This window comes from Carcharodon carcharias, chromosome 12 (assembly GCF_017639515.1).
Source record: "Carcharodon carcharias isolate sCarCar2 chromosome 12, sCarCar2.pri, whole genome shotgun sequence".
NCBI classification, from domain to species: domain Eukaryota; kingdom Metazoa; phylum Chordata; class Chondrichthyes; order Lamniformes; family Lamnidae; genus Carcharodon; species Carcharodon carcharias.
In genome coordinates this window covers 55576242-55588228 of record NC_054478.1, presented here as the reverse complement: position 1 = coordinate 55588228, position 11987 = coordinate 55576242, and the positions used below count along the sequence as shown (strand labels likewise).

Genomic DNA, 11987 nt, shown 5'->3' with positions numbered 1-11987 from the left:
GTTAGTAACAGCCGCAGCATCTAAACTGCGTATGATTATATCTAACAGATATAAAACATAGATTTCACGTTCACAAACCCCTGAAAATATTACAAGTAAAATGGTACAGTAGGAAATGTCATAATTCCGATTGTCATAACTAGCAAATAATGTGAATCATAAAAGAAACTCGATTTTACACCTTTGATATTACTATTTAATATTATTATTACATTTACAATTCCATTGCATATTACCGAGTGCAACTGCTGGGAGGTACAGTACAGCAATTCATCACGAGTATCTAAACTAACGATAAGCACAAACAATTGAGTTTGCTCCGCACAGGCTTCCTCCTGCTCCTGTTACTATCCATTGTTTGTGAGTAAAGGATAATGAGAAATTGACAAATCACTCAACAGCTGTGGCGGAGTCTCCACAGCAGCAGCCAAAACAAAGGATCATCCTGCAAGTCAGACGGAGCCAGGTCAGGATTTGGAGTCTTCATCATTTTAACAGCTTTGGCAATAGATGCTGTCTTAGCCAGCGACGTCCACACTGAAAAAAAGAGGTCGGACATCATCGGCGCTAAATCTGCTTTCAAAAGCCTCTCGAGCTAAAGTAGGCTGGGGGAGGAAAGTTCTAGCTTTCCCAGTAATTCTTGTTGAGTTAGAAAATTATACTGGCATCTTCAACATTAAGTGCTTCGACTTTCCATTAACCATGGGACCAGTGACTTGCCCGTATCTCCATTAAGGTCTGTGAATGTCACATCTCGGGTCACGCAGTTATTAGGTGAAATGGTCGAACTGCAATTGGCGGCGGCAGAAAAAAGTTCATCACCAAGGCTATTGAGTGCTCACCCGCGTGAGGAAGGGGTTCATGCTGTTCATGGTCAAAGCTCAGCGCCCAGAGGATTATTGTTTTTCATGGAGTGGTAAGGTCAGAGTTATATTAGTTGGCTGACCAAGCAAAACCCAAAAAGAAACTGCCATTTCAATTGGCAAGATTTATGGACTCCAATGTTATTTGTCACCATTATGTACAGGGCGACAGGAGCACAGCTCATGGGACGTGCCCACGTGATGAGGATCCTTCGGGTTTTAATTTATCTGGACACCATCATAACAGTAAGAAAACCGCTTAATCCTCATTTTAAGTAGACATTTTACTCGCGTATTTAAACGAGTTTATAAAATAATCTAAAAGAAAAGGTAAGAAGAATATGAGAGAGACTTTATTTAAATATCCAGACTATTTTGCACATTCCCACAGATACGGTGTGCCATCTTGTTGGATCCATTAAGCATGAGGGTTGGGTTCCTGATACGCTTAAATTACTTAACGTTTTGGAGCAAAGACCAACAACGGATGTCAATTATTAGTCTATCTGCTAAATTAAAAGGGCTGTTTTGATAACCTTAATTCATTGTGCATTGTAATCTGGGAATACATTAATTTAAGTGGCTACAACGGAGGAATATCATGACCCACGGCAATACTATTAAAAGTAAGAGATGTTTAAGTCTTGAATGCCTTGCGATCATGTTAAACTCTTCGGTTTTAAACTGATTCATTCCAACTGTTGCTCTGATCAAGCCACTTCTAGCTACCTCGTTCATAATGAAGCCACATTCAGTTCACTGTACTCAGATGCTGCCCATTACGCGAGCCAACGGGGTTGGGTGGGGGGGTAGTATGGTGTTGATTTCAAAGTTTCTATGAAATAGCACATAAGGAACGTCTGCAGCTGCAGAAATAAATGGATAAATATAACAAACTATGTGGAGAAGATATAAGAATATCGGTAATGTCAATATTTAAAATGGATAAGCTGCACGAAACGTCAACATCCTGGCCAAAGAATGTCTGGATGATAAATGGTATTAGTTGTACACTTCTTCAGGTGAAAACCATTCCACCAGAATGCGATCTACCGAATATCCTCAGAAGAGAGAAAGAACATTGCTTTGAGATGCTGTCAAACGATAAAATCGGTTCTGGGATGCAAAAGTTTCAAGCAGGTAAGACTGCAGGCACAGAATGGAACAGTACCATTTCGGTAATTGGATTAAATACTTGATCAAGGTTGTGAATTATGATGTACACTTCTGGAATCGTCTTCATTATTCAAAAAAAAGTTTAATTTTCCAAAATATCCAGAACACAGCATTCTAGAACCAGTGAAGCTGCTTTCAATGGCACTGGAACCAAATACAGTGCAACAGTGAAATATTTTCTTGTTAAAATATAATTAACATATGAAATTAGGCTTCTGGGATACTAATATACAATACATTATGCATTTGTTTAAAATCCCTCTTACTGCTATTTTAGCTTAGGCACTAACCCATTTATTTAGGCTTATTAACACCTCCATCGCAAATTCCAAATGAATGCGTTAAGGATTCATATGCTAGTATCCCATGATATAACTTCAGTCTGATTTTTTTTTAATAGACTACTGCCAACACAAGCACAGAGTGTATTGCAAAACACCTCAGCATATGGTTCATATCTCATTCATAAACCACTTGTGGCTCTGAATAGACATACAAATTCAAGCAAGTAATGTACATGTTGTGCTCAAAACATATTATTCAATTTTCAAAGGAACAGTAATTAGATGAAAAAATATTGTCCTAAACTATGAACAAAATTTCATAAGTATACATGGTATCAATCTTAGTATGACTTATATCACAAGAGTTTTATAATGTATCCTTTGCATAATTAATAATAAATAGTTAAATGCAAGTTATCATTAGGCATGTTTAACTGTCACATTGAAAAGGCATAAGCACATGACTGAATGGCAATGTGTGATGTTGCATCTGAGAATGTAAAAGAAAAACAGGAAATTCAGAATTATTTAATTCATAGTAGATTCTGTAGACTGGTCAGAAATTTTCTCAGGTATCCTTAGATTTTGATTCAGTAACAAATTGATTTGCATCATTAGAATTATTTAACATAAACATTTACAGGTTTCACATATTATGATGTTTAGATACAAGGAATTGATTCTGCATCAAATATTTGTCACCATTAATTCAGCTGTTATATATACCAGCTTGACTTAGTTGGTGGCAATCTTATCTCTAGGTCAGAGGGCTGAGATATAATTACATAATTATAGGCTGACACTCTGGTATAGCAGTAAGACAGTATTGCACTGTTGAGGTCAACTCTCCTTTAGATCAGACATTAAACTGAAGCCTAGTCACTGAACACAAGAGCTGAGCATTAGAAGCAGTACTAATTTACATTACAACTTAATTTTGAAATGTATTACAAATTGGTTAAATTTGTAAATGATACTAAACTAGGATTAATAGTGGAATTGAAAGAGGCAAGTCAGAAACTTGAACAAGCTGAACAAAATATGTAGAGGACCAAACAATGTCAGTGAAACATTGTTCAGGCAAGTGTAGAGTATTGCATATATGAAGATAAAATGGGCAGTTGATGTACTTTATGAATAGTCTTGAAATAGCTAAGGATGCATTGAAAACATTCCGATTCACTCATATTCAACTTGTTCAGCTAACACAGAGCAGCAAGTAACAACAAATTGCATTTAAGAAGTGCTTTTATCATATTAAAATATCCAAAGGTGCTTCAAAGGATTATCAAAAAAAATTGATACCAGGCTACACAAGAAGAAATTATGACAAGTCAACCATGGTCAAAGAGGTATTTTATTGAACTACGGAACATGGAATACAAGTTAGAGGAAGTTGTGATAAAACTTCATTGTGCACCAGTCAGACTGCACCTTGAGTACAACATCCAATTCTGATTGCCAAGAAACAGTGAGACATGGGGCAGAATTTTATGTCCCATGGGCAGGCATGTGCCTGACCTGATCTGTTGTAAAATTGCGTGAGATGTCAACGAGCCTCCCGACGTCATCACGCACTCATGCGATGTTTTGCTCAGCGGGCACACGCAAAAGTCGGAAGCACGCCTGCTGACAATTAAGAGGGCAATTAAGCTCATTAATGGCGCATTTGACTCCAATTTTTTGTTGTCCGTCTAACCTTGCGGTTGACGGATAGGTGAATTGGCTAGGCAGCCTTTGCATTTTTCAGCAAACCTCATCCAAGGGCGGGATAAAACAAAATAAAAATACATTTCCGTGGACAGCATTTTTATGAGATATATTTTCAGGCTGCATGGACACTTTTTTTTCAACTTTTAAAACCTTTATTTCAGCTTTTTCAGATCTCCAGCTCCCTGTGGCAGTTGTCTGCCTTCAGGCAGCCTTCTCGCAGTGCTAACCCACGCCTGCGGAAATGTCATCGCCTGCCCTCTTCCTGCCCCCACCCTGGCAACGTGAGTTTTTCAGCGCGAAATTATTGATTGGTTGGGGGCCAATCAAGGTCGACGGTCCATTTCCTGACCACTCCCAAGCCCGCCGATAGGGCTGGCCCACCAAAGGTAATGTTCTCAGGCCATGAGACTGTTGATAGCAGGGAAGACTTATTCCCCATGTTAGGAATCTGAGGTGTCAGGAAGGTTAGAGTGATTTTGGATATTCAGCCCAAAAAAGAGACACTTTAGGGGTGATCTCTTAGGGATGCACAACAAGATGGTAAATGGTGTGGGAAAGGGTGAATTTAGAATACTGTTTGAAAATAAACCATAGGGGTAGGACAAGAGAGACACGGGTTCAATCTAGTAAAATAACTTTAGGATGGATATCAGGAAATTCCTCTGACACAGATACTGCCCAGCACTTGGATTAGTATTCCTGACAGAGTAGTGGAGGAAAAAACCCTGGAATCGTTTAAGGAATGACTAAATTTCAGCAAAGGGGGAGCGTAAGGTTGTTCTGAATTGATAAATTAAGGTGTACCAAATGGCTTTCCACTTCCATAAGCATCTTGTGATCCCATGGCACAATTGAGGAAGGACAGGAATTAACAATTCCTGATGTCCATACACCCTTCAATCACTAATAAAAAGAAAAATAAATCAGTGAGTCAGTTGTTGCTGTTTGTGGGATATTGCTGGCACATTGTGTGGATATTATTGCTTTTTGGCAACATAAAACAGTTACTATACAGCATAAGTGGCTCATTAATGAAGTGTATTGTGACATTCTGATGACATGAAAAACAATTTTTAAATGCAAAATTTTAATACATCTAACATTAACTCATAATTTAATAATATAGTCTAATAAATATTTTTAATACTTACTTGTAAACTTTCAAAAAAAGTGTAAACGCATGCCAATACAAACCAACAAAAATACCACCCACAATGAAAACCAATTTCCAAATGTAGAAGTATTTCATAAATGTACTTTGGACTTCCAAACAGCAGATTCTCTCAATAACATTGACTCTAAATAAAAAAAGTGCACATTATAATTTTTACTGTTACTCTCTTTTCCTCCCACTATTTTTTCAAAATCTGAAATCTGTAGCATTACTAATAACCATCCGGTCATGTTTTAAACACCAACTTCTTTCCAAAATTTCAATATATTCATGAGGAATTCACAAGAATTTGGTAATCTATTTTTGAAAGAAAAGTTGAAATGGAATTGAGACAAACTACAGAGAAACAATTGGAACAATTTTCAGTTTAGCAAGAATTTAATTTTAAGTGAGCTGAAGATACTGAATAATTAAGAAGTTTACCATCTGAAATACATGTTTCCCCTTGTATATGTAACGTCATAAGATTTTTAAACTATACAGCTGCACACTGAATTTGGAATCCACAGTGCAATGTCACAAGCTGGTAATGAACCGGTTCAAAATGCTCCAAGGGGAAGGCACCAATCTGAGGGCAGGCATCTTTGCATCAGGGAAAAAAAATCATACAGGCACTCTTTAATGGTCTACTTCTTCATACCTCGTAACTAAGTATGTCATTATCTGTATGCATATGAGCATATACAGACGCTATTGTAGATCAGTATGTAAATGGGGTCATATGGACTCGAAACGCTAACTCTGTCTTCCTCTTCACAGATGCTGCCAGACCTGCTGAGTTTTTCCAGCAATTTTTGTTTTTGTTTCACATTTGTAAAATGTTCATTTGAAACAACCTTATAATCCCTTGGAAGTGTGAACAGGCAGCATGACAAGTTGCTGCTGCCATCTAGTGGTTTCTAGATATTGCCTCGAGTATCAATAAACCTGAACAAGCACTGATAGCTTGTGAAAATGTGTGAAGGTAACAGTAGTACTGAGAATGATACAACAGTTACAATAACCAGATGTCTCATTTTGCCGGGACAGTCCCGGTTTTTCTTTTGCCCTTGTGTCCTGACAATTTGCTCAAAATAACTCATATATCCTGGTTTGCAGCTTTTCTCTCTTATATGATTCATTTCAGAGATTTCCCTCAATCTTTCACCTTTTCTCACAGCATCAGCATCTCTTCTTTTCCTCTCCCCTCCCAGGCAGCTGGGTTTACAGGCAAAGGTTGGGGGTCTGTAAAACCCCATGGGTGCTTTTCCCACTGCCTATCCACCTATCCCTGCTCCTGCAATTTCACGAGTGGCAGGGGAGGCATTGGGCACCCACCCATCCACCCTTGTGCCAATTGAGGCCCTTATGTGGCCAATTAATTGTCATTTAAGGGCCACTTCCTGCCTCCGCTGCTATTTCACACATGGAGAGCTGAGGCTGGTGACAGATTGGAAACCTGGCATTTAACACTCTTTGGGCAGGTTAGGGCATTGGCTCCTATACGGGGCCCCTGTTTCAATAGGACACAGCCCCCAAGTTGCAAACAATATCACATTTCCCCTCCCCCCATCACTCCACCCCAGCCCTCGGTACCCCTCACCCTCCCCCCTGCCCCTTGCCCATGGACATCACATGCTGGATGTAAAATGCAGCCCTTAGAATTACCTTTGTTACCAACAGCATTCCCTCCCAATCCGAAGGTTCTGCCTACGCCCTGCCTGAAACTGACTATATACTGCATTGACAAGTTTCTGTCAACATTGTTTACACCAGCGTAACTAGAAATGACAGGTGAACTTCCCCATGCCCCCTGTGGTGGGTTTAATGGCTTGTGGGGTGGGAACAATGCAATGGGAGCCGAAAAGTCGGTTTTCCCCCAGCGTAAAATGATGGCGGTTTGCCATTCCCACCAGAGGCCGGCATACAACCATTTTACATCCCGTTAACAGGATGTAGATGAAGGCCTGACCGGAATTGCCCCCCTGCCCAATCATTTGCACCACTAATGTGTTTTCACACCGGTCCAGAATATACCTGGACCAACGTGGCGTGCAAATGTCGGACTTACCTGCAAGAAAGCCTGGGGCAGCTCATGGAGATCAGAAGTGAAGATAGAGGCCTCCAGCGACCGGACCCTGGACCACCATGTGTACCAGTGGGTGGGTGGTGCATCTACGATGTGGGTCTTCTGCCTTCAGAATCTTCCGGGAGGTGGACCTTCTAATTTCACTAGTGGTTCAGTTGATATCCGTGAGGCTTTTAAATATGGCAGCTGGATATGATGGCGGGGCATGACTGCATAATTAATTAGGCTGGGGTCACGTGACATGAGGCAAATTCTCAGCGGTTGCCGGGGTGGGAAATTTTCCGTTCCAGCCCCTCCCATGAACTTAGTCTCAGAAGGGAAAATTCCGTCCAACAGTTTTGAAAATATAATAAAGGGAGTCAATGAGCGCACACAGAATGATTGATTAATTAAAGTTTTTACAACTGGCAGCACTAGTTTCTATTGATCTGTGAATCACTGAACCATACAGACTAAATAATGGAGGATTTTCACTCAGAAGTTCAGTATAAATGAACTGTGTTGTTCATATCCATCCATTCAGTTACATAATACTGTAGTTGACTTGTGTATCCTCAATTCATTCAATTCTACTATATAGATATTGCATATGTATATGTAAAAAATAAATTCAATTCAATTAACATTGACCTTAATTTGCAAACACTGGAGATGCTTGGATACATTATACAAGATAATACAAAATACATTCACAATATTAATAAATTATTATTCAAACACTACCAATGAGAAACACCTTCTAACAATGTTTTCAGCTTAAACAGTTTGAATACAATTCATGGCAACTTGTCTTCCAAGCATCTGTCTGTTTTCCAGTACATAAATTAAACAAGAGTTTCACATAAGACCAAGTGTGGTTTGAAGGAGAAGGTTCAAAGAAACTGGGTAATCAAAATAAACATCATGATGAGATAGGAATAAAGTATTTATCACTTCCAGGAATGACAGGAAAACACGTGCAAGATTAAAAAAGGAGACTAAATCAGGTTAAATGTGAAGGGCAACACATTCTGCTCCTAAATTCCAATTGATGAGGTCTGTCAACTTGTTTATATACCTTCTCTGATCAAACATTCACCTTCAATATTCATAATATTCTTCTTTAATCTTTGAAACATGAAGGCAAACACTCATCCAATAAGGAAATGGTGAAATAGCTCCCTCTATCAAGTAAGGACTTGTCAAAGTAAAAACTGCATCGAGTAGGTAAAAGAAAAACTCTCAGAAATGTCTCAGACCACTTCATATATTTACTTTGAAGTGTAGTGGCCGTCTTAGGTAAGTATTTGAAGCAGTCATTTCACTCTACAAAATCCAACAAAAACAATGAAGTGAGTGGCCAGTTAATCTGGTTTTACTGGAATTTGTTGAAGGAGCAGTGTTGGCCAGGACACTGGGAGAATGATTTTTCCAGGGGTAGACTTGAACCCACAAACCATTGATTCAAAGATATAGACTGCCACCAACTAACCCAAGATGACAACTTTAAAGAAGCTGAAATACCATGAAAGTTAAAAAAAATCTTTTTTTTTAAATCCAGCGAAATTAAGAAATGATGAAGTATTTGGATTATTTTCTGTGAATGTTTCAGTTAATTGCAATGTGTTAAGTTCTTAATAAAAATACAGTTAAGATTACATTTCGAATGAGCAGAAACTACAATTATTAAATGTGAGAGCTCCAACAGATTGTTTAAAATCGTCATGTATGAAAAAGCTGGAAAAAAGATTATGTACCTAAGTCACTTTTTCTAATATATTTTCTTAACTTTTTTTTAAAAATCTGGTTCTATTTTAATTACAATAGGCTGTGATGGTTTGTGGGATAACGTGACATGCTGGCCCTCCTCCTCACTGGGAAAGACTATTGCTGTACCTTGCCCAAAGGTGATCTATGTTCTGACTCATAAAGAAGGTAAATAAAACAATGACAATGTAGGAAGTAGATTAATTTTGTATTCTGCAGATTTTTTACTACATTTATCACCAAGAAAAATTTTACTCTCAAACTGCTGTAAAGTCCACTTTATTTTTAAATATTCCTCTGAAAAATGTCTGTTCTTTATATTTTAAGCTTTGCATAGAGTGTATTCACATCAAGCTTCAAAAGTGAATTGCATTTTTCACACTTTACTGATTGTCTCCATAACCACTATCTCTTAGGTTATCCATGATGGCTCAATTATAGACATGTAGGACACCCTATCATCAGAAAACAACAGGTCCTCTCAAACTAACTAATCTAGTTATCAAATAACCTTTACCAACGTGCTTCAGCAGTCATGTTGTTTCCTCACTCCACCCAACTGTATAAATCTAAAGATTTATGACATAAACAAATGGAAGCAAAATAATCCAAAACAAAATTTTAGGGTGGGGGAGCATGAAGTGCAAGAGGAGCAGGACACAGATGAAGAAGAAACACTATCACTCAATATTAAATAATACTCAATCAGCTCAAAAATTGGCACTGCGCATACTTTAGTGGGTAGTAAAGAGACAGTGTCAGCACATGGTGTGTGGCTTGCAGGTAGGACGGGGGAAAGAATTGTTGGTCCCCAGAGGGTGAGGCCATGCATGAGTCCTGCTGCAGAGCACTTAGATGAGGCTGTCGATGGGGTGATGTATAGATGAAGGCTGGTAGGCATGTACACAGAAATGCTTGGTGCATTAGCAGGTCTGCTTTAGAACCCCAATGGCCTTTTCTACGATGTTCCTGATATCAGCATGGTTATCATTGTACATATGTTGCCTACATATGGTTAGGTTGTGGAGCAGAATCATCAGGCAGGTGTAAAGTGGATAGCACATTTTGCCCAGCAGCTGACTTCTGGATTGATGTGTTGGCTCAAAGAGAGAAAGAACAGCAGACTGGCACAGAATTGAAGCATCATGACTCCAACCAGAAGAGCCAGCTTGATAAGCTGTTGATGTATGGTCACACACCGATTGCACATTCAGCAAGCGGTGAGATGTGGCACCCGCAAAGCCATGTGTGCCCAGTCAATGGCATCCGGCACCATGGGGATGTCCTCTGTCCTGGCAAAGCCATGCATACACTCCGTCTTCTTCTCTCTGGTCAGAGAGAACACAATGAACTCCTCACTCCAGGCAAAATGAATATCTGTCACCTCTCATTGCAGCAGTGGATGGTGAACTGGGAGATGTTACTGATGTTGTCTGCTCCAGCTTGGAAGGATCCTGACAAAAAAGAAATTGATGGCTGTAGTCACCTGCAGGCTACTGGCAGTGCCGTCCTTTCCCTGCACTGAGGTTGCAAGTGGTGGCAGAGTTCTGAAAACACCTCCTTTGTAATGTGCAGACGATACCCACAGTACGCCTGGCTTGGGTTTAGATAAAAGAAATGCTCCCTGAAAACCATAGGACGATAAGGCCTCATCCTGCAAATCCTTCTCCCATTCCTCCTCCTCCCTCTGCGAGCAGCTTGTCCTCCTTTGTTATGTCTGCTCTACCTCCCTTTCATGTTGTGTCCCAGGAGTATGGTAACTCTCAGACCCATGTTTGGGAATCTCTGGTGTGACTAAGTAATTTACAAACTCAAACAGAGACAATCGGCAACTAATCTGAAAGTAGTTGATGATCTCTTTAAATAGCATTAGTCATGATTCTTCCTGCTACTGAATGTATTTGCAGTTGTGAGTGTTTAAAAGGGGGCACTAGCTGGAGTGACAAGGTCAAAAATGGCAGCACTGGGACTGAATTAGCGTTACACTAAGACTGACATCACAATCTCTGGAACGTTCCTTGTTCCAGTCCTACTCCGGCCCCCTCCCACAACTCTTTCTCTCATACATCGATGATTGCTTCGGTGCTGCTTCATGTTCTCCTCTGGACCTAGAAAAATTTATAAATTTTGCTTCCAATTTCCACCCCTCCATCATTTTCACATGGTCCATCTCTGACACTTCCCTTCCCTTCCTTGACCTCTCTGTCTCAATTTCTGGTGATAGTAGTCCACCAATATTCATTACAAGCCTACCGACTCCCACAGCTACCTCGACTACAGCTCCTCACATCCCGCTTCCTGTAAGGACTCCATCCCATTCTCTCAGTTCCTTCACCTCCGTCTCATCTATTCTAATGATGCCACTTTCAAAAACAGTTCCTCTGACATGTCTTCCTTCTTCCTTAACCGAGGTTTTCCACCCAAGGTGGTTGACAGGGCCCTCACCGTGTCTGGCGCATCCATCCTCACATCTTCCTCTCCCTCCTAGAACCATGATAGGGTCCCCCTTGTCCTCACTTATCATCTCACCAGCCTCTGCATTCAAAGGATCATCCTCCGCCATTTCCGCCAACTCCAGCATGATGCCACCACTAAACACATCTTCCCTTCACCCTCCTGGCGGCATTCCGCAAGGATCGTTCCCTCTGTGACATCCTGGTCCACTCCTCCATCACCCACTACACCTCAACCCCCTCCCACGGCATCTTCCCATGCAACCGCAGAAGGTGCAACACCTGCCCCTTTACTTCCCCTCTCCTCACCATCCAAGGGCCCAAACACTCCTTTCAAGTGAAGCAGCATTTCACTTGCACTTCCCTCAATTTAGTCTACTGCATTCGTTGCTCCCAATGCAGTTTCCTCTACATTAGAGAGACCAAACGCAGACTGGGTGACCGCTTTGCAGAACACCTTCGGTCTGCCTGCGAGCATGACCCAGACCTCCCTGTCGCTTGCCATTTCAA

At 40.4% G+C, this 11987-nt stretch overlaps 1 protein-coding gene across 2 annotated transcripts in view; it reads left to right on the top strand.

The window, feature by feature from the left end:
• The first annotated feature begins 491 nt into the window (after positions 1–491).
• The window catches only part of LOC121284586 (secretin receptor), a 61088-nt gene continuing 49592 nt past the window's right edge, over positions 492–11987 (top strand). The window contains exons 1-4 of one of the 2 annotated variants that reach the window (XM_041200071.1): positions 492–916; positions 1028–1109; positions 1886–2003; positions 9085–9192. In XM_041200071.1, the coding sequence (XP_041056005.1) occupies positions 780–916; positions 1028–1109; positions 1886–2003; positions 9085–9192 (445 nt within the window). In that variant the 5' untranslated portion in view covers positions 492–779. Of the gene's footprint in view, positions 922–1027; positions 1110–1885; positions 2004–9084; positions 9193–11987 lie in introns of both variants that reach the window. The other variant, XM_041200072.1, reaches the window with a different exon arrangement.